At 42.1% G+C, this 21,567-nt stretch overlaps 6 protein-coding genes across 7 annotated transcripts; 4 read left to right on the top strand and 2 right to left on the bottom strand.

Annotated features, from left to right (window-relative positions):
• Positions 1-4,926: 4,926 nt before the first annotated feature.
• On the top strand, positions 4,927-8,704 carry LOC145710022 (transcription factor COE3-like). Of its 2 annotated transcripts, none has more exons than XM_081787705.1 (10): positions 4,927-5,246; positions 5,519-5,849; positions 6,077-6,177; positions 6,222-6,319; positions 6,362-6,561; positions 6,638-6,789; positions 6,835-7,053; positions 7,102-7,246; positions 7,359-7,508; positions 7,997-8,704. In XM_081787705.1, exons 1-10 carry the CDS (start codon positions 5,244-5,246, stop codon positions 8,239-8,241), a joined length of 1,644 nt encoding a protein of 547 aa, XP_081643831.1. In that variant the 5' UTR covers positions 4,927-5,243; the 3' UTR covers positions 8,242-8,704. The 2 variants fall into 2 exon arrangements, with proteins under 2 accessions (XP_081643831.1, XP_081643832.1); XM_081787706.1 differs by having other exon boundaries at positions 7,359-7,512; positions 7,997-8,231.
• Positions 8,705-8,784: 80 nt separating this feature from the next.
• Positions 8,785-10,465, bottom strand: LOC145706411 (uncharacterized). Its single transcript, XM_081783809.1, has 5 exons — positions 9,968-10,465; positions 9,773-9,924; positions 9,629-9,731; positions 9,126-9,554; positions 8,785-9,079 (listed from the first exon to the last, which is right to left on the bottom strand). The coding sequence occupies exons 1-5, from the start codon at positions 10,290-10,292 to the stop codon at positions 8,961-8,963; spliced, it is 1,128 nt and encodes a 375-aa protein (XP_081639935.1). The 5' UTR covers positions 10,293-10,465; the 3' UTR covers positions 8,785-8,960.
• Positions 10,466-10,690: 225 nt separating this feature from the next.
• LOC145706410 (nudix hydrolase 3-like) lies at positions 10,691-11,637 on the bottom strand. The gene is made up of 3 exons (XM_081783808.1): positions 11,538-11,637; positions 10,936-11,480; positions 10,691-10,896 (listed from the first exon to the last, which is right to left on the bottom strand). The coding sequence occupies exons 1-3, from the start codon at positions 11,570-11,572 to the stop codon at positions 10,733-10,735; spliced, it is 744 nt and encodes a 247-aa protein (XP_081639934.1). The 5' UTR covers positions 11,573-11,637; the 3' UTR covers positions 10,691-10,732.
• A 301-nt stretch (positions 11,638-11,938) lies between these two features.
• Positions 11,939-14,087, top strand: LOC145710414 (uncharacterized). The gene is made up of 7 exons (XM_081788165.1): positions 11,939-12,133; positions 12,178-12,658; positions 12,705-12,905; positions 12,951-13,106; positions 13,198-13,343; positions 13,389-13,723; positions 13,802-14,087. The coding sequence occupies exons 1-7, from the start codon at positions 11,941-11,943 to the stop codon at positions 14,000-14,002; spliced, it is 1,713 nt and encodes a 570-aa protein (XP_081644291.1). The 5' UTR covers positions 11,939-11,940; the 3' UTR covers positions 14,003-14,087.
• Positions 14,088-14,105: 18 nt separating this feature from the next.
• LOC145710413 (transportin-3-like) lies at positions 14,106-18,120 on the top strand. The gene is made up of 11 exons (XM_081788164.1): positions 14,106-14,235; positions 14,424-14,724; positions 14,769-15,493; positions 15,534-15,813; positions 15,861-16,211; positions 16,253-16,523; positions 16,569-16,755; positions 16,799-16,996; positions 17,042-17,142; positions 17,186-17,259; positions 17,304-18,120. The coding sequence occupies exons 1-11, from the start codon at positions 14,137-14,139 to the stop codon at positions 17,447-17,449; spliced, it is 2,733 nt and encodes a 910-aa protein (XP_081644290.1). The 5' UTR covers positions 14,106-14,136; the 3' UTR covers positions 17,450-18,120.
• Positions 18,121-18,242: 122 nt separating this feature from the next.
• LOC145709252 (uncharacterized) lies at positions 18,243-20,591 on the top strand. The gene is made up of 5 exons (XM_081786930.1): positions 18,243-18,298; positions 18,390-18,777; positions 18,851-19,177; positions 19,877-20,299; positions 20,517-20,591. Exons 1-5 carry the CDS (start codon positions 18,243-18,245, stop codon positions 20,571-20,573), a joined length of 1,251 nt encoding a protein of 416 aa, XP_081643056.1. The 3' UTR covers positions 20,574-20,591.
• Positions 20,592-21,567: the final 976 nt, after the last annotated feature.

Genomic DNA, 21,567 nt, shown 5'->3' with positions numbered 1-21,567 from the left:
CGAGTAGAAGTGGCAGGCTTATCTAACGAGAGTGCATTTAACTTTTTCGGATTACTTTATGATTTAATTTTCACAGATTGTTGGAAGCGGCCGATTTGTACATTATTTTCGATGACGTTAGTTTATCATTTCTATCTTCAAAATTTGTGTCGTTCATTAATTCAAAAATTTACAAGTGTAAGTTACAACTATTTACAGTAGCTAAGCGGACTTTTAACAGCCCGCTGCAGTAATTTCAAACACGCACGCGCTTTCTGACTAAGTAGGCCTCGCATGTTGTCGAATTCTTGGGCCCGTACATCTGATACACCCCCTCTGTCATCGCGCAGATGATAAAGTCCCCTTTCTGTCGCAGAAATTGACGGGCCATCGTTCTAAATCGTTCTGTTTTTTTATCACCCACATCATCCGTTTTTCGTTTTTCGCAAATTAATACTGGAATTTCTAGTAATAAAAAAACGATAATAATTTCGAAGGAAAGCTTTCTTTTTTTATTGAAAACGTAAGACGGTACTTGGCCAGTAGAAAAGTTGCAGCGTAAGGAAGGATTGGATGAAATGTAAATTTGATTCAGGAGTCTTTTTTGCAGTCTATTGCAAATTGACAGGTGCGCTCGCAAACGTCCGAGCGCTCGCTAACTCGAGCTCAGTTGTTGCCCTTGCGGTCGCACTGAGGCAACCGTCACAATCTTATTTCGATCGTTTTAAAGAATATTCGCTAAAAGTTGATGCTTCTCGCCAGCAAGAAATCTGATTCTTTGACCAGCCCTCAGCACTCGTCGCTCGTCGGAGACACCTTCGCACTCTCTCGCCGTAACTTTTTTTCGGATATTTTTGAACTCAAAAATGAATGTCTCAAAAATGCGGCCTTCCTTGAACGTCGCTGGCAAAGACGAGCTAAGTCCACACAATTTGCTAAACAGAATATTTCAACAGAAATCCATGTCGGTAGGTGCTTACCGAAACGACGATTTGGGCGAAAAGCCACTGGCCCTACTCGTATCGACTTAAAAATGCAATTAAAATTCAAGATTGCCGAGCGAAAAATAGAAATGGGAGACTCACAAAATTCACAACGAATGCGTTCCTCTTGACTAAACTTCCGCTCTTTATGTTGCTCGCGAAAGTGCCATCGCAGAAAGCCCTTTCGCCGGATTCGAAATCTCCTTATCGGTCAGAGATACTTTAACTTTTTTTATCTTTTTTTAGCTCTAGAGTCTTGAGTCTCAATTCGCTTTTGAACACTGAACTATAAATTTGGAGCCATTTGCATTACCTGTCTTCAATTTCAAGGACTTTTATTTGAACTTATCCTCGAAAATCGAAACACGAGGTGTGAAACCACCGGCTAGATAATCCTAGCACGCTGCTTTTTTCAAATTCCCAAAAATACTTCTTTTATACAAGACGCACTCGAATTCTAGAGCTACGGTTGCTGACTGTGGATGTATGGAAAATAATCCGGTTGCCCAAATAGTTGCCAGAACAAGGCACAATACAGATGTGCATTCGAGCCACTTCAAATCGGAGTTTTTTTCTTGCTTTTGTCAAAAAAAATTTATCGTTAGCGAAAATTCCGTATCCATGAGCTTGTCCCCATCTTTGCTTGGTAAATCGGGAAGGTCGATGTATTTTTCATTTTTCTCTTTTTGAAAGAAGATTCTACAAATACCAGCTCAAGGTCTGGCGTATTACTTGAGCACCTTATCAATGATAAGATAAAAATACTTTTTTAATCAGTCTGGCCTACTCTTCCCGTTGGACTGCAGATTCTTCAGTAGTTTGACTTCACTCGCGTATGTGAAATGACTGACTGAAGGTACCTTCTAAAATCTAATCAGGTTTTTATTTAGTTATAGAGCCAGGTCGGTAGGTGAGTCAGTTTATTGAAAAGACTTCGTGGCCTGTGACGGGTCTTTTCAACGGTGAGTCGCAAATTCAGAAGCCGTCACCGAGTTGTTTCCAAGTCAAAGATCTGCGGAATTAAAGAGTTATCTAAATCAGCCTCACGTGAACTTTCTCGCTGGCCTCGGAGGTATTCAATTTATTTAAAATTTTCTTTCTGGCGGGCACACTTCGGCCCACATTTGTGAAAGTGCAGATGTTCATCGCGCAATCGAAATTTTTCGAAAGCTGCTCGTTCGATGACAATAAACTAATCGAAACATGCTCTAATAGGTGATCAATAAGAGTCTGAGCGATTTGACTCTGAGTCGAATGTGCTTTTTGATTGATCATTTCGCTTCCAAAATTCTCTAAAAAGAAACGTGCGGGGATAAGCTGAGCAGCTTCCGTGCTAGATGGGAAGTACTAGTTCTCTTATATCACGAAGTAATACTAGGGACAAGTTGGTATTCAAGCGTAGCGAATGGCTGGTCAGTGTAAAGATCAGTCCAGAAAGAAAAATGCCAAGTGTTCTATCAATCTTGGATACTTGCACCTCCACTAATCATCTTCGCACATTCACCTTTTCAACCTTCACACATGCAATCATGTTTTCACGCAAATTATTTATTTCCCAGAATCGATTATATCAAAAATTATTGGTCATCAATTCAGCTAGCTCTATTTCCATAAGCTCGTTTTCCATTGCATCACTTAAATAATAAATAGTATAAAAATTCCAAGAGTTATCACCATTCTGCAATGTCTACGTCCAGCATGACCATATCCTGCATTTGTGCGTCTTCTGCCTCTTCCTCAGCGACTTCGTCTCCGGCATCATCGGCGTCATCTCTAATAAGTCAATCATTGCCTTTTTTTTTACTTGAGTTACTTGCCTCGCGTTGATTCCTTGCATCTCTTCTTTGAGTTCAAAGTTGTCGTCATCATCTTCATCTCCGTCCGCACCCTCGTCATCATCATCATCGTCGCCATCATCGTCGTCATCGTCCCAGTCAGCCTCAAATGCAAGTTCCTCTTCGATATCTTGAACTTGAGCATCATTGAACTCCTCGACCTCGCCTCCCGACTCGCTGCCGTCATCTGCATCGATGAGTACTTCGATATCTTGAAATCAAAGCTAAAACCTATCGACAAAAATGCGCCTACCAGAATCATCTTTTTTCACCGACTTTCTGTTAAATGGAACTCGATCATTCTCAAAGGGATTGTAAAGTGCCAATTTCGCGGTTACCGGAATAAACCCAGCTGATTTATCTCGAAGAGATAGTGTTGCAGCGAACCGACCCCAGGGAGAAATTAAATTTCTCAGCTGTCAAGTGATAAGCCTTCTCGGAAAAATGCACGAATTCAATCTACTTTCCTGTGTTCCATGAGCTCGCCTTCGTCGTTTTAATTTTTGAGATGGATCTTTCTGAAGATAATGCTTAGAAGACTGTACAAATGAATGAAAGCTCTTACTTTTTGTCTGACACCCTCAGGGTTCTTATTGATTGAATTGTTGACAATGATTGCAGTCATACTAAAATATTGGATGCTCAGAAATTGGATAGTTTCTACCAACAATAAATTCAGAGTTGTCCCTCTGTTCTTAAAGTTACCCGTCACAAATTGCAAGCTTCCGTCAAAATTACCTCGTTGGAAAGGATAATTTGCAGCCAAATGTGGGGACAGGTATTCTCGTCACCTTTTCGGAGGGAATCGAGTAAAATGGATTCGTAACAAGCATTACGAAAATTGATGGTTTCTTTGGACGCTTACGCATTTTCCTCGGTTCAACATCGACTTAAAGTATTTTCAACAAGTCCCAATAGTAGCTTACTATGATTTGGCCAAGGCTTAACTATCCGCTCCGAAATAATATTCCCATTTGGAACTTGTTTAGTGCCACAGTTTTTCTTGGTCAGTTCAAAATGGGATCAATCATTAGATTCATTACACTTATCAATCTCGAACTTCACCTCTGGCCATATAATCGGTTTCCAGTGCGTTGCACTCAACTTCGAAGAGTTTTCCTGGTCGACTATGATGTCTTTGATTCAGGTTGACAACCTTACTTCGCATGTCAAGATGCGAAACGGCCCTTAATAAATAATGCACTTCCGCTTATTTTTCTTTGATTCGACCGCTATTCGATACTTGGCGCACCAAATTTACAACCCTGCCCATAATGTCCACCTTCTGTGTCCTTCGCAGCCTCGGCGGTCTCTTTCTTTTGATTTTTGACTTGCGCATGGTCAGTGGCGAGCATTTGATAGAGGACGTTCCCCACAGCAATGATTTACCTACTCTTGACGGGAATAAAACACCAAAATTAAAACCTATGATTCGTTTCTCTGACTGCCAGAGTCAGCCAGTGCATACAGATGATACCGCAAATGTTTGAATCTGCTGCCTTAAAAATATGCTCTGCAGATGCAGCAACATAAATAAGCATACTGACTATCTATCATCTTAAAATATTTCAACACTGAGAAAAAATAGACTACTGCTGTGTTGAAAAATTTTAATAAGAAGTATGTTCGTTGTTGATTTCGTTCAAGAATACAATACAGACTTCTTCCAGTACACTGAGGAGAGGATGCTAAGATGGTCTTTTGAAGCGATCGTTCGATAATAATGTACAAAAAACATATTGACAAGTCTCCCGCTGCATGACCGTGTCACTTGGCTGAGCCAGTTTATTTGATCGCTCTTTGATCTTGATGTCAGGTTAATCCGCGCCGCTGAACCATCTGCTTATTTCAAATAAATTATAAACTCGTTATCGATTTTCGAGCCCCTTTATTTTCTAGCGCCAAATGAAAACATAGAAGACCTCTTGAGCGAAATCTCGGCCTATTTTAATTTTTAAATTATTGTAAAATATAATATTTTTTATATAAAAGACAACAAATTTTGAGGTAAATTTTCATAAGCTCAAGGGGAGAAAATAAATCAACGTTTTGATCATAAATTATGGAAGGATTTTGAGAGTTCATACTGGTGAATTGAACGGGAATCTGATATTGTTCTACTAATATATCTTGCTTTATCCACAAGTCAGGATTATCGTGCGCCTTTCTACCATCTGGCGTGGCTTTCGGTCCCCTCAAATGAATTATAAATCGCGCATCGATTGGGTCTCTGATTGGCCTGCGATAAAGCGCCATCTCGCGGAAGCTAGCACCCGAGGGATGAAGGTCACAGGGTTGCTTCGGTCTCTCATACAGCTCGAGACGAGAAGCTACTCGCGCACTCCCCTGAGGGCACAACACGCCAGAGATCCGACGGCAATCCATCCTCTTGGGGCCACAAGCTGCATACCTTCAGTGCAGCTCAGTCCCTGAAGACAAACTCCCAATGGTAAGGATATACAATATGGACCCAGGGGGACTTGCCAGTAACAGATAGAGAGTAGACAAGAATCATAGAAGGTGCCACTAAGAACTCTGCACTAGAGTACACTTGGTTTAATCGAATAAATTATAGAGCGAACTCACAGAGAAAATCAAGAGTAAGTTATCGAACCAAATCCGCTTTGTGAGTTTCTAAGAGAAACATTATTCATTTTCAGAGCTACCTTACAGAATCATATATATTTAGCCTAGACAAAAAGTTATAGAACGTTGTTTAAGGAGTTCGCCAAAGAAGTGAATTTTACGACAAAAGAAGAGCAACCTGATCTATCCTATGATCACGGGGCACGCTGGTCGCACCACGCGGTGATCGACAACTCTGCTCTTGCAAGCGTTGGCGTCCACAGATGCACCTTCGAAAAGCAACCTCCAGCTAACCTCCGTAAATCAAACTTCTTCCACTTTGTACTGGCCCTTTACGATCGTCACAATCAGCTGATCGAGGTCGAGAAAACTTACTTTGTTGACTTCATCGAAAACGATCTTGAACCCACCGCCGAAAAAACCAACAACGGTGTACATTACCGAGTCCAACTCGCCTACTCAAATGGTAAGAGTCTATGCAGAAAATGCTGTAATTTTCGAACTCGTCCAATAACTATTTGACTTTGGAACACGCTGAGCAGATGGAGCGACCTTCAGAGCACCATATGTTTCTTTTTTCAATCAGGGTCGTAAAATTTGCTCGATAGAATACAGAAAGGAAAGTAATCCATCAAGGATTACAACTTCCTCTTTTTGCAATAAAATGAGCGTGAATAATTGATTGCGTTTTAGGAGTACGAACTGAACAGGACCTTTACGTCCGACTTGTGGACTCTGGAACAAGGCAACCGATTGTATATGAGGGGCAAGATAAAAATCCTGAAATGCAAAGAGTATGCAAATTTTACAAGTGTAGCCTCTCTAGTTACTTTTTAAGGTTCTCCTTACTCATGAAATTATGTGCTCGCGATGCTGCGATAAAAAATCCTGCGGCAACAGAAATGAAACTCCATCTGATCCAGTTATCGTCGACAGGTTTAAAAAATAATACCAACTTTTTCCTAACTCTTGGCTTAGATATTACTTGAAATGTTTCTTGAAATGCAACCAGAACTGCTTGAAGAACGCCGGAAACCCACGGGACATGCGAAGGTTCCAGGTGGCTGTTGGTACTTGTGCCCAGCTTGATTCGGCTCTGTTGGCTTTTTCTGATAACATGTTCGTCCACAATAATTCAAAGCACGGAAGGCGCACTCGTAGACCAGAAATTTCTGATGGTAAGTTATTTGCCCAGAATAAAAGGATTTCACCATGTTAATCGAATGTCAGCGGTTAATAACTAAACTTATTCAGAGATGACAGGAGACTTGTCCCTGACGCCTTCAATCAAGGCTATTTCACCATCTGAAGGCTGCATGACAGGCGGCACATCGGTTGTGATTGTGGGAGAGGGTTTCTTCGACGGCATCCAAGTTGTTTTCAATGGAACGATTGTCTATGCGGAGGTAAAACCCATTTAGTGAATCATATTTTCTAATTGCTGCATTCAGCTCATATCGCCGACCGCACTGCGATGCCAAACTCCTGCTCGATCCGCTCCTGGGCTTTCTGAGGTCTCACTTATCTACAAAGGCAAACACTTCCTCAAAAACTCACCGGCGAGGTTTAATTTCACACAGCCGACCCAGAACAGCATTGAGTTTGCGCTTGCACGTCTGACCAAGACTGTGCCAAAATACCCATCCGATCCTCCGGGTAATTTACCAAAGGTAATCTCATTGTTTTTAGTTTTCGGAAGAGTAATTCTTCATATTTAGGAAATCATTTTGCGAAGAGCGGCGGACATTTGCGAGTCTTACCTGCAGCGCTATGCTCCTCCAGTGAACACTTATCAAATTCACCCGTCCGCAATAACTGTCCAGCAAGAACATCCTGCTGTCGAGAAGATCGAATCCGACTCGGGTAAGATGCAGTGTTTTGTCTAGATATTTTTACAGAAGATGTATCTATCAAGCGCCAATACGAGTCTCCAGGGAGAGATAAATTATTTCTAATTTTGATATTATTCCTTTAGTTGGATACTCGAGGGACACAAACTCAGTTTCCCCGGTCCGGCAAAGCTTCTCGCCTCCAACGATTCAGTACACTACCTCACCAGCAACAACTGCGTACTACCAGCCTGCAAGCCCATCCTCCTCGTACACGACTTATAGCGGCGCAACCAGTAAGTACGAACTTTAAAATTCTTGACCAACTTTGATTGCATCTGCCAGCGGCGAGAAAACAAGTTTATTTAATAATACGGATGGTTTATGTTTATTAGCACGAGATCGAGCATGTATGTTAGGCGCGTGCCTAATTAGCTCTCCTCGCTGAAGCTAAAAGTCGATACATCGATCTCGAGGTAATCCAATTTCCACCTTGTTCTCGCCCTGGCCACATGTGGTAGGCCACTATGTGCATAATATGAACGCATTGCCCAGATTGCATATGCACAATGAGATGTGCACCAAATTGCCCGAGCAAAAGACACAATGAAGATAGAAGATAGCTGGGAATTTTAGTAAAAAGTACCGGCTATTTTTTGCCACTTGTGAACTTTGTAAGGGCCCCTTCGACGATTTTTCTTCGTTCATTATTATTTAATGATAATATTTCTTCGAACTTAAAGCTTTGGAAGTTACCTTTATCAAATATTCATTTTTATTTTAGTTCTTTCGTCTGGGCCACAGCAAACCATAATCACGACAGCACCTCAGAACTCGGCGGCAACCGGTATGTTCAGCTTCTCACCCGCTAACCTCGTCACAATGACTGGAAAGAAAATTTCGCCGCTCTCCTTCACTCAGTTGAAAGTAACGTCTAATGACCCGGGTGCAGGTGCCACTGCGGGCATCGCAACACTGGGATCAGACGCAGTCAGTGGCAGTCAGTCTCAGCTTCAAATCCAAAGTTAATTTAAAAATTTTCCTCGAGTTTTCTTTTATAATTTCTATGTTTTCCTCGAAAGTTCACGGTTCTAACCTTTTTTTTGAACAAATGCTTTTTTGCGAGCAATCCTGTTTTACCTATCAAAGCAGCCAGTTAACCTCTCTGGCAAGCTAAAATCTCCCGCTCTGGGCTTTCTTCAATCGAAATTTTAAGGGCGTAAATATTCAATTTTACCTTTGTACATGTTTCCCGTCGGCCCTATATTTTTATAAAGTGCGTTATTATTGTCTAAACCTTCTGAGATAATCAGCGTTTTTTTCTACCACCTCTTTTCTTCAAAACTTGCACACCTTTTGAATCCAAACTTTTAACAAATCTACTTCCTGCAATTCTTCAATTTGCACTTATTTTTTATGCGCGAGGTTTACTGTTCTTCAACAAAATCGCAACTGTACCCATTTTTCTTCCACTTATTATGAATTTGTCTTTTCTACAAAATAAATATCATCAAAGAACTCAAAGATATAAATATTGAATTCAAGTTAATTAACTTCAAAGAGGGACAGATGTTTCAGTCAAGGACGCGTAGTCAAATCACATCGATTTTCTGAGTAGACCGAGTCGTTCACGGCTTACCTGCGAGATAAAACAGAATAGATATTTGCTTAAAAAAGTAACAAGATTTTTAGAGTAAGTAAAAATTTGATCTATGTTTATTGAGGTTGAATACATCGCTCTATTATTGTTAACATCGGACAATTTTGTAGAGCTCTTTTTGAGTGCACGGTTTGATATTGCAGGATCTCTTATGGTAGGCGCGGCCTTTCTTGCAGGGTGATTGCTTTCCCCAGGGTCCGAATTTTTCTATAATGCGCTTGTAAGAATACTAAAAGACGGTTTGTAAACTCACCTTGCTGAGATACAGCGCTATCATCAGAGCTTGTTTGGGCAGAACAATATCCACATGTTTCCGCACATTGACTCTTCAGCTGAGCTTTGTATTTTGGCCATTGGCATGATCTTTTCAGCGCTTTGCACTTGGCGGGGGTCTTGTCCGCACAAGTGGCGGTGCTAGCTTCTTGCACCTTTTCTTCAACTTTTTTTGCGGCGCCAGTGCATACTCCGCATGTCTTTGGACAGAGATTTCTGATCTTTGTGGCGTGTGTTTTATGATTGCAATAGTTCAAGTAATTTGGACATTTGGCATTGTTATCTTCGCATGTAGGTGCCTTTGTCGTCGTAGTGGTTGTCGTTGTTGTAGTTGTAGTCGTTGTTGTCTTCGGTGTTGGGAAAAATGGGCTCATGTTTGGTTTTTTATTGCCACAGAATCCACAGGTCTACTTTGCTTTAGAAAAATAATTATTCTAGATGTCGATCATGATTATTCATCATTGATTAATGTAAAGCTTTCCTTAGCACAATTTATCTGCATCATATCTGCGCCCATCGGTGAATCGCAATACTCACTCACTTCTTGACATTTGTCCTCTCCCAGTTTGTCATCGCAGTTAACAAACTTAGAAAGGTTAGTGTTCAACACTTATATAATACTCTTACAAGTTCAGAGTCGTCTTCGGGTTGGCAAACACCGCAAGTCTTCGGACAAATGTCCTTGATTTGTTCGCCGATATCTGGGTGGTCGCAGAATTTTCCGTTGACAACACAATTGTCATTTTTATCTTCGCACGTGTCCTCGAGTACCATATCAACTAAAGCGAGATGTATAAGCTAAGCTAGATAAAATGGAATTACCTTGCTGGTGTTCCTGATCGTTGCATCTAGCAAGACCACATGCAATCGGGCAGCTCTCGACGAAGTCGGGCATCAAACACGTCGCTGGTGTGCACCAAGACTCATCCTCGCAGCTCGGGCCGATCATTCGTGCGCTTTGGACGACTTCGGGTGACACAGTGGGCATTTCAAACTTCTCGGTGCATGTCCCACATGTTTTCTTGCAATAGGCTTCGACAGCGGGAAAATCAGCTCTTCCACAAAGAGCTTTTTGGGCGGGACAGTACTCATAAGTGTCCGCACAGGCCTTCACTGAGCTGGCAAGAAGTACTCTCGAAAATTTCATTTTCTCTTTTAGAGTGTAACTATTGAATCCAGATTTCTAGGGCGCCTCTCCTTTTATAAAAATCCAAACAGCGCGGGCACAATTCAACCCCTTAGGGCGGTGTTAGTTGATTACTTATGGTGTTTTTGGCTAAGTTTCAGCTGTTCTTATCGGATTTTTCTTACGACTCTTGCGTGATCTTACTGTCAACTGACTTAATGACCATCTGATGGTTATGTTCAGTATGAGAATTCAACTGTACATTGCCTTCGCGTAATTAGAAATTAGACACGTCAGAGTTCTAGTATCCGCGTAAGCGAACAATCATCATCACGCCGCCGCCGTTTCTGCCTCATTATGTGCCTTCAGCTTTCCAGAAATGACAACCGGCCATCTACGAAAGAAAACCTTCATAAAGCATCCATATTTTATGATTTATTTATAAAGTTATAATTTATTTCTTACAAAAAATCAGATTCATCAGTAAAACTAGGTATTTTTAGTCCAGTTCTTCCAGGAACATACTTTTCTTCGCCGCGAGTGACGATTGCCATTACAAAATTAGTGAACATCGCGCTCATTCCCCATAAACGGGGCTCGACTTGATAAGATGGCAGCTCGTAATCTGGAACATAACGACTAATTGAAATCAACGTTTTCATACCGTAAAGAGAAGGCTCTGTCGAATTCCTATCGAATCTGAACTTTGTTCTCTTCGAAGACTCCAATAGTTCATCTAGCGACAGAGTAAAAATGCATTCAACTTCGTCATCAGATTTTCGAAAACTCAGGTCATCGAAACTGCCAATGTCGACGAGGACTCCCTGCACGGCAAATTTGAAACGAGAGTCAGGAATGCCGCCTGGAAGTGTGCCCCAAACGCTCACTAATCGCGGATCAAGCCCAATCTCTTCATTTGCTTCACGCAGAGCAGCTTCGACAGTTGTTTCTCCAGATTCGAGTCTTCCGCCCGGAAAACAGACTTCTCCTCTGTGCGATCTCAGAGTAAATGCACGCCGTGTGAAGAGCAAAGATGGCTTCCCGTCTTTTATACAAAGAGGAATCATCACCGCCGAGTTTATTTTTAGCCTTTTCATTCGTTTTGGAACTTTTATACTCTCCAGAATGTCGATAGTCCGGCTCTTCTTCTGTTCACTGAAGATACTTTCGATTGAAGACCTGGCACTGACTGAATGCGCTCTTCTGGCTCTAAACAAGTGAAGAATTATAATTTCGGATTTTTAATTTTAATTAAGCGTGGTTTACCTGGAAATGAGACTGTTTCCTCTGAGAATGGTCATTTTCTTGTTTCTTTTCTTTTAGACTGGTCCCTAAGAATTCAAATTTTACTATTTGGCGCACCGAGCAGCAGCGAGCCAATCGCGATTCGATTCGCTTTCAAAATCTTTAAAATATCCATACTTTGGCTTAATCGAGAAATCCCTTATTTTTGAAGTTCCTAGCGTACCATGTATCTCTTCAAATTGTTTATCTACAAGTTTGTTAATTCTCATAGCGTAAGATTTCCGTTTTATTCCGAAGTATTTTTTTTGTAATTTTTAATAATAAACTCTTTATTTTTATTAAAAAAGTTCAGTTAAAATCAACCGCATCGATTTGTAAAGGCCTAATTACTTTATCCCAATTCTATCCCTATTTGATTCAGACGATGCCTGTGTATGTTCGGCAAGAAGCGCTGGAGGTACCAACTCCGACGCTTTCTGAATGCTCGGAGGAGGGCATCCAAGACCCAGAGGAGATCTTTCCTGAGCGTACTGGAACGGCCGGCTATGTAAGAGAAGTCCTATCTGATGTATTCAACACTTGCTGGATGAGCGTGGAGAAAAAGCAAAACGAAATAGGCGAGTTATAAAAGATTGAATTTAGCCTAAAAACTCAATTTTAGAAACTCGTGCGCGACTCAAAGTTGACGTGACTGCGGATTTGCCATTTGCGGATCAAGTAAACGAGGACAAGTTCACTTGTGTTACGACAGCTCGCGACTTCGTTTTCGGCGGCACTGAAGCCGGCTTCCTACACTGTTATGACGGCGACGGCAATTTGCTGGATAGCTGGCGAAGTCCACAAGAAAACCGCATCACAGACGTCTGGGGCTCCGAGTTGGAACCAATCGAATCGGTTTCGCACTGCGTCGTTGCCGATGAAATGGGAAACGCTTGGTGGCTAGTTATTACGGATCACGGACTGGTTCTTGTGAAGGAAGTAACAGAAGACAAAGTCAAAGTGAGGTGCGACAATTGCAAGTACTCCAAGGGAGGATACATAATTGCCGTAGGAGTGAGCACGGCGACAGACAGCTGGGTCGTCTCTTGGAAAATGACTCCTTCTATCATCAATAACTGGATAAAAGCACTTCGAGCACCGACGTAAGCTTCCTTGTATTCCATGAGTGGATAGTTAATTGTCTTTCAGTCCCCCTCCAGCTCCAGAAGTTGAAGAAACTGAGTCCGAAGAAGCCAGTCCACCTGTCGTGGAGAGATATGTTCCCCAATTGACGATGACGGCGGCGATAAAAATCTTGCGCCCAAAAGGAGAACTGAAGCCAAAAAAGAACTCTTTCATAACAATGCGAACACAAATCGCTCGCGACGGCCTTGTAGCGGATATCACTGCGTAAGTCCAATTTTCAGTTTCTAATTTCTTATTTGTTTTGTCAAGCGACGAGCATCCCTACTTGTTCACCGATCGAATGAAGAAATATAGAATTGAAGAAGAAGAACAGAGCTTTGAAAATGATTTCCCTACCGACAGGCCTCTAGAGGACGAAGAGATCTCCATCATGATGAATGGGCCGGCAATGTTCGTTATTCTAGACAGGGATGGAAGAAATTTCACAAAACGCTGAACTTTCAAATTAATGCTCTTGAATTTTTAAGGTCTCTTGGAAAATTCATCCTTTGAAAGAGCCTCTTGAAGAGGCCCCAGCGACCCCTGCTAGTCAAACAAATGTCAAGAATCCCGACGCGAATGCTCGGATTCATCAGTACGGCATCGCAACTACTCAGCAAAACACCGCCAAAGTATACGTTTACAGATACGACGATGTCAAAGGTTCCAATTCAACGTAAAATGGCATGAATTTATCGAGGTTTCTAGGACGCGTACTTCCTTACCAGGGCCTCCCCCACACGGAACGAATCGACGCCTTCGCAACTGATTGTCAGCGAACTTTTTTCATCGCAACTTGCTGCGCAAATGGAACCATCTCACTCTGGAAACGCATCAAGCCAAAACAACTGGTGCCCATGTTTGTTTGTCCCAGCTTGAAGAATATTTCGGTGATATCGATGGCCGTCCAGCCGAAACTGGGCACCGACACGGCTGATATACTCTGCCACGATGTGACGAAGGCTCTTGTCATTGTTGAAGACGATGAAACTAAGTACATGTCACTGCTTAATGACAGGCGTGTCATCTACGATCATGTAGAGGTATGCCTTGGGCAATCAAGGGAATGAAGAGATGAACGAGGAAGCCAAACAGAGAATTTTTGATCACTTGCTTTTTAGGAATTCCATCAGACGGCGGATGGGTATATAGCGCGATTGAACGAAATTTCGATCCATTGGCAGTTCAATCAGACTCAAATTGTTCGAAAATGGATGCTTCCAGAAACTTGCGAAGATTTAAATCGACAGTCTTACTCTCGCTTTAATGACTGTATTTATTACGTGCACGGGCATCACCTAAAGGTCGCACGATTTGTGTGAATACCCTTCCTTGAGACTTTCTCGAACTCCATTGAATACCTTCTATTTTTACACTATCTAATATTTTTTTTAATAAATATCTTTTCATAAACATAGTTCTCCAAGATCTTTGATTCTAGATAGGTCGATGCGAGATGGCACTGAAAGGCTTCAGTGAAGCAGATAGTAATTATATTGCCGGACTGATCCAAAGCTTCTACCAAGACAAACTCTCGCAAAGCGATCATAAAGCGGTAAGTCTTCGGGCGCAACTTATGAGTAGCGTTGTTATTAAAAGTTTTATTGACAATACAAATGACTAGTGCAGTCTCCGCTCGATGGTATTTTTCTCTCAATAGTTTACCTTGAACTTCAGTGAGAGTAGAGTAGATGGAGGTCGTTTTACAATTAGATATTTACGTTCAGCTAAAGCGGCGTTTAGATCGACAAATGGATCCAGGGCTACCAGAAATCCCCTTATGCGTGGGAGAATATGAACAAGCTTCTCTACGCGAACATTGATCTCCAAACAAATATATTTGCTTCGAACACGCTCAAAAGAAAAGTGCTCGAAGACTTTAATGAACTCCCTCCGGAGAGTTACGAGCAGCTACGCGACTCGCTTCTTCAACTAGCATGCCGCCAACTGAACGAAAGCGTCATGAAACAGCTTTGCATTGCTCTTGTGGATCTCTGTCTACAAATGCCGCAGCAGGAAAACTACATTTTCAACCTGATCCAAGGTGATTAGGCTTTGTTATTACAATTTAATCGAACAGCCATTTAGCTTTAAAAGAAAACGAACCGGCTCTACTAATCGTACTCGCGTTACTTCCGGAGGAATTAAATAATTCTTCCCTGAGATTGGGACTCAACCGAAGAAATCAAATTTTGGAAGAATTCGAAGGTTCATGCCCTCATGTACTCGAGCACGTTTTAATCGTTCTCAATCGGGTTCAAGGAAAAGAAACTGGGAACGAAAAGGTCAGACGCAAATGCTTCGAAGCTATTCGCCAATGGATAAAGTTGGGCTCAGCCCCAAGCTCTTGCCTGGCGAGATCTCCTCTACTCATGCCAGCGTTTGCGACTCTGGAAGACATCGATGCAAATACCAACGAACATGAAGCCGCGACTGATCTAATTTGCCAAGCAATATTCCTCTGTGAAGATCAATCCCGATACTACGAGCTGTTAGAACAGCTGAAAGGTCGCGTTTACGGGCTTCAAGGTACCTTTCAGCTCACACAACAAGCTGAAGACATTGATAAATGTATCAACATATGTCGCATCTTCACTGAACTAGCGGAAACACTACTCGACAAAATCGTCACCACGCCTGGCGAAGGTCTTGGCGATCTAACAACCGTCAATTTGTGCCTGGAGGGTCTCTCGCACTACGACTGGGAGGTCTCTAAAATTACCTTCCACTTTTGGTACGGTCTCTGCGAGTCACTGATGAACAACGACGCCAATGTTTCCAAATTTAAATACTTATTCGAGAAATTGATTCAGGTAGTGCGAGAAGAGGATTCACTTTAGTAACGGATTTAAGTCGCTGACACGCCTTTGTCAAAATGACAATGACATTGATTCCCCACCGACTGGTGACTTTCAAGACTTTCGAGTGCAATGTGCTGAAATAGTAAAAGATATAACACGAATAGTGTCGAGTATGGAATGCTTCGATCTAATGTTTACGATGCTGAAGACCGAGTCTGCTAATAACGACTTACAGTGGGACAGACTTGAGGCGATTCTGTGGATGTTATCGGCTATAGCGCCCAGGTTGTGCTACGAGCAGAAAAATTCTAAGTCCTCTACTTCGGCGCAAGGTCGGCCAGCAATCACAGGATACCAGTGTCTCATAAGAATATTTTAGAGCTGCTATCGGTCGTTCTTTCGCAGCCATCAGCCACGACGCACCCTTGTTTACGACTTACTTCCATAAAACTTGTTGGAGATATGAACGAGTGGATTGATGCGAACAAAGAGAATTGGATGGAAAAATCCATTCAGTTCCTCTTCGAAGGCCTCGCAGCGGAGGGCAACTGTCAGAAAGATTTCCAAACCGTATCAGCTGAAGCTTTGAAATTAATCTGCACGACCTCGTGCAAATTGCTTTCCGTTCATTATGAGTTCCTACTTTCGGCTGCAGATCAAATATTGGACAAGCTAATTTGGGCGGCAGCACATAGACTATTACAGGGACTGTCTTATGTTATTTCTGAATGTAAGTGGCTCAGTAGCAAACAGTTCTTGACCCAATTCTAGTAAATATAGAGCTTCAAGAAGCGTGTATAAATCAAATGGTCGGTCGCCAAGCACTGCTAGTTCAAAATTGTCTCAACGAGGATGGTCAACCCCATTTGCCATTAGATAGGATATCAACAATGTTCCGCTACCTGCGAAAACCCAAAGATCAAGTAGCCCATGAAGCGACAGTTCGACAGATTTTGCCCATACTAGCAGACTGTTTAAACAAGTGGCAAGCTGACTACCGAATCGTTGAAAGAATATGCAAATGCTTGAGATTCATCATCAGGTAATAAGCAGCAGTTGAAGAGAAGTTGAAAAGCGACATTTTCAGATTTCTGGGACCAAACTCTGGACCAATCCTTGAAGTCATGGCGTCTACATTTGTTCAAGTGTTTACAACTCATCGGCACAGCGTTTTCTTGTACTTAACTTCTATTTTGGTCGACGAAATCGGCGAGCGCTACTCCAGTGATCTTCAAAAACTCTTCGAAGCACTAGCAGGACCCACTCTTGAAAAGGTCTGTGTTTTGCGTTGTTCTAGAAACAAAATGTTTTTGATAGTTAAATGAGGAGGATGGATTGCGGCAGAACCCTGACCATGTGGACGATTGGTGTAGGCTAGCTGCTCGCATGGCGGAAAAAACATCGGAGCATTTTTATTCTGGCAACGCGATTCAAGCAGCCTTTGATTCTGCGATTGCAGCTACAAAACTTGATCACCGAGACGCGTCTGCTTCCGTTTATAAATTCCTTTTCCAGGTTCGTTTTGTCACTAGAGATGTCAATACTTAAACGCTTCCTTAGATTGTGGACACAGCGCCTGATAATATTTACGAATCATTTGTGATAAACCTTTTCTACTTTCCTCTGGAAGCAATAGTATTCGACGTTCCTGCGTATCAAAGGTAGCTTTCTTTTCTCTCTCAATCCGTTTTTACCTTTGTTTAGCAACGATGTTTCTGAGCTCTTCTTCGCGATGAAAAGTAGGAGTAGTCATTCATTCAAAATTGCACTTGAAAACGGTAGGTGCACTACTGCATTTCAATCAGCTTATTCCTGCCTCTAGGGTTGACTCGTTTGACAACACACCCAAAAGCCAAATTCGGTGCGACTCAAGACCAGCTGAACCACTTCGCGGACGATCTGATTCGCTCGGATTCGGAGAATTCAATCCACTCGTGCCTTCGTGACTTTTGCAAATTGTATAAATAATTTATTGAAGAATACTAACTCGTCGATAGAACGGGCTTGTCACCGCTAAAATGTAAATTTCCGGACTGTTCTAAAGAAATCGTAAAAGAAAGCTTGTTAAATGACCTTGTTGAAAGCTTCAGCGTGTGAATAATGATCATTTCAAATGGTTTATTTAGTGCAATAGATGATCATTTCATTGACGGAACATATTTTCGTCTGTTCATCTAAATGTATTTTTGATAACTTCGTGTCAAGTTATCTAAAGTCATCGTAACTTTAAGAAAATGGCTCAGCAACTAGATAGTGTTTAATCAGATATTCAAATAACTTCACAAGCTTCTTTTTTGAGGATATAGTACAGTACTATAAATTTGTCGTTAGCGACTTCAATTGAGTCAATTGATTTTGCTTCCGTACTATAAAATTTACCGTTGCCGCTCTTTCGAACCTGACGTATCCTATCCAAATTCGTTTGAGGCTTGATTGCATATATTCTGTACCGATTTATAGTTACATGTTCATTCATTAGACTACGCAAATTTGATGCTGCCCATTTCACCAAGATTCGCAATACTTGAGTATTGTGAATTAATCTATTTATTCAAGGGTTCATTTTCTTTTGAATCAATTCAACCTTTGTTAATTCTTTTCAAAACACACCAAAGATAAATCCGAGCTTTAACCTTCTGTTCAACGCGGACTGAATTCCACTGTTTCAGAAGGATTCATGGTGATTTCATAAATGCAAGCGATAAAATCGACTAGGCTTTGGAAGTACAAATGGCGTTTTATCATCGGCACACCCATAGGCATGGATTTTTACTTTGCTCTCTCTATGTCGAGTTTAATTGATGTGAAAGAAATCCGGTAAAAGTGTCGTACGCAAGTAACTACTTCTGGGAGTCGCATAACTCGACGAAATTCCTCCAGAGCGCAATCGACGAGTCGCTGATTGAAGGAGCCAAGACTGCTCTCAAGCATCCCCGCGACGCATTCTTGTTCTGCTCAACCCAGTTGCAAATGGCGGGTATGCATCGCAGAGCTACGAAAGATCCGCTAAGCCAGTATTTGACTGCGCTGGCGTGAATGTAGTTCTCAAGAAGACCGAGTACGTCAAGCACGAGCGAGACATCGCCGCGGAAATCAAGCCCGAGTACGACGCGATCGTCGTTGCAGGCGGCGACTCGATGGTTCAGAACTTTCTCACCGGCCTAAATAGAAGAAAGGACTTCGACGATTTTAAGAACATTCCTTTGGGTATAATTCCGCTCGGAAAGACGAACTCCGTTTGGTACCAGTTTTCTTCGAAAGCGGATGGCGATTGGCAAGCGCCTTACACGAGGCCCATGCGAATTACAGAAGCTGCTAAGACGATAGGATTGGGCTTTCGCTGAACCGAGAATATTTTCTGTGGTACACTATTTGAAAACCCAATGTAAAGTTGCAAATTCAAAAAGGAAGATAGATGTGTTGTCATTGACAGATTCGTCCGAGCGCACGCTTTACACATTATCCGGAATCCGCTGGGGAAAATACATAGATATGGAAGGACGGCTAGATTCTTACTGGTACTGGGGATTCGAGGCGATTAAGCGTAAAGCCGCCTACGTGATGGCCAACTTCCGCGGAGAGCTCGACGAAATGCGTGATCTGCAGCTTCACTTCAGCGAGCCCCTCAGTCAAGCTCAGGCGAAGGAAAATGCGGAGACGGAGGCATGGCGTTCACAGCGCGAGAAATCAATGAAGGTGATTTTTTCGAGAACACTTGTTTACCTCAGAGCCAGATCCATCTTTTTTGTCAGTTTCTGACAGAGTTCGAAATCTGAAAGATAATGGCGACTGCCACTGCCAAGCGACTGCCAGCTTTTTTGAAATGGCGACTACCACTGCCAAGTTACTGCCAGCCTTTTCTAAATTGCAACTGCCACTGCCAAGTGACTGCCAAAATCGGCAGCTGCCACTGGCAGCTGCCAGTCGACTGCCAAAAACTGCCAATTTCGATACTATTTTTAAAAAATTTAAAAGTCAAACTAAGTTCACAACAGTCTTTTCGATAAGTAAAACAGATAAAAGAGACGATATCTTAGATATAAATGTCTCTTCTGATTAAAAAGATTGAATAATATTATATTAATTATTATTAATATAGGTCTCAGGAGCGAATTTGGATCATAAGCGTTGTTTTTTATGGTTCTAGAAAGAAAACTTTAGAAAGAAATTAATATCTTTCGAAGTGGCAGTAGGTTGGCAGCTGCCAGTTACTGCCAGCCCTTGAAAAATGTAACTGCCACTGCCAAGTGACTGCCGAAATTGGCAGCTGCCAGTGGCAGTCATGGCAGTACTGCCAACAAATTTCGAACTCTGGTTTCTGATGTTCGGAACTAGCAAAAAAGATGAATTCTCGGAGATTTCTCGTTAGATTGTCGTTCCTTATATGAATTTTAGCGTTCCTCTGCTAGTAAAGGATTCTTCGGTTTTTCACGTGCTGCCTCTACGCCCGCGCCAAGCACATTTCCTCAGCAAAATGACTCGGTGAAGGAAATTAATCTGGACAAAAAAGAAACAGTGAGTTTCTTGGAGATGAACCTTGCCTTAAACCACGGGGACAGAAGTAGTCACCAGGTGGAATTTACGTTTGAAAGAGAATTCGACAAAAGCAATATTCTGTCACTGCTGATGCCTTTTGTGAATGACCCAATTTCGACGAGAAAGGGCGCTTTTGGTCACGTGAAAGAGCTCGATGTTCGAAAATTAGTAACTTCGGATTTTGACTTGACGCCAGGAAAAGCGATGTCAAAGTTTAACACCGAAGAGGAGTCCAAAGACTATTCATTTTTTATCGACGGAGAAAGCTTTATTCCGGGAAGGGTCGAAATTTTCGATTCGTCGAAATATTGCGTAGGTTGTTTTCAAATAGCGATTTTCGAGACAAAAATTCTCTAGAACACGTGCCTTCGTGTTGTCAAATTTCACTTTTTCGTCAGTTGCACTCCAGCAGACGCGGCGAAAAGAGCTTTTTCCAAAAATCGCGTTCCGAGGTAAAATTTTTTCCGCATGAATTTCGACCCTTTTTTTACAGAGCAAGATTAAAGGAAGACTATTACTAAACCACATGTCAATATTTTCCGCTGCCCAATCTTAGAATTTAAAATTTTATAAATCTGTTGTTTCCTTTACTATTGTCGACAAGGGAACAAAAAATAATTCATTTATTTTTAGATGTCGAATGGTATTGAATGGAGAAGTCCTTGAGCAACTCTAATGGAATAGAAGTTAGATGGGGTCCGTTGGTCAAATCCGACGGGTAAGTTTCTTCAATCCAAAGTCTTTTTATAACGATTCATTTCAGTCAATGAAAGACTGCCTAGAAGAAGCGCCGTTCGTCGTACTTTGAATCGGTGCTTCGCGAGGAGTCCCGTGTGCGCTGCTTCTCCTTAGCCTCTACCCAGTTCCGAGCTCTATCGTTCCTAGACCTGTCCGGTCAGGAACGAGCTCCGCCTCTCGCGTTTTCCAAAGGAAGAGGAATTCGCGGTGGCAAAGAAGAAGGACTGGGTTTATGAGTTACTTGACTCGCCTCGCGCGGCGTGGAAGAATAAAACAATTTCCAAAGCGAGGCGAGTCACCGAATCAGTGACTATCGGCCTAGAAGGGGGTCAATTCTCCTACTCAATGGAACAGCCACCGGGGCTCTTTACAAAATAGGAATGGCTCGACAAGCTACTAGTCTTACTAAATCAATAATAGAGACTTAATCTTAACTCTAGAATGTTTTCTTATCTTTCTACGTCCTTGATCATTTGTCGAGCCAGCAAAAGACAATCGTCTAATTTTGGGCAGCACTAGGGTGCGTGACAACAGTTTCACCACCAGAGGACGGTCGGCAAAGAAACCAAAAGAAAAAAATTGAACCTTTGGAGCCGGCCGTCAGTAGCTTTCGCCTTGTCCAGGCTTAAGCTAAGCTTCAGACGTCCTGTAAAACGGTCGTCTGTGGGCTGATCCGCTACCATCAGAAAGTACAGAAAACAGAAAGCACGATCTGATGGGCAGTAGCGGCGAAGAGTGCGAAGATACTGAAGCAGAAGAAATTGTAGCTCATGTCGAGCTACATGCTTCTTCTTCGCCTCTTCCGATGAGCT

The sequence above is a fragment of the Oikopleura dioica genome, chromosome XSR, assembly GCF_907165135.1.
Source record: "Oikopleura dioica chromosome XSR, OKI2018_I68_1.0, whole genome shotgun sequence".
Classification (NCBI taxonomy): domain Eukaryota; kingdom Metazoa; phylum Chordata; class Appendicularia; order Copelata; family Oikopleuridae; genus Oikopleura; species Oikopleura dioica.
Note: the sequence above shows the minus strand (reverse complement) of the source record. Positions and strands in the feature narration are given on the sequence as shown.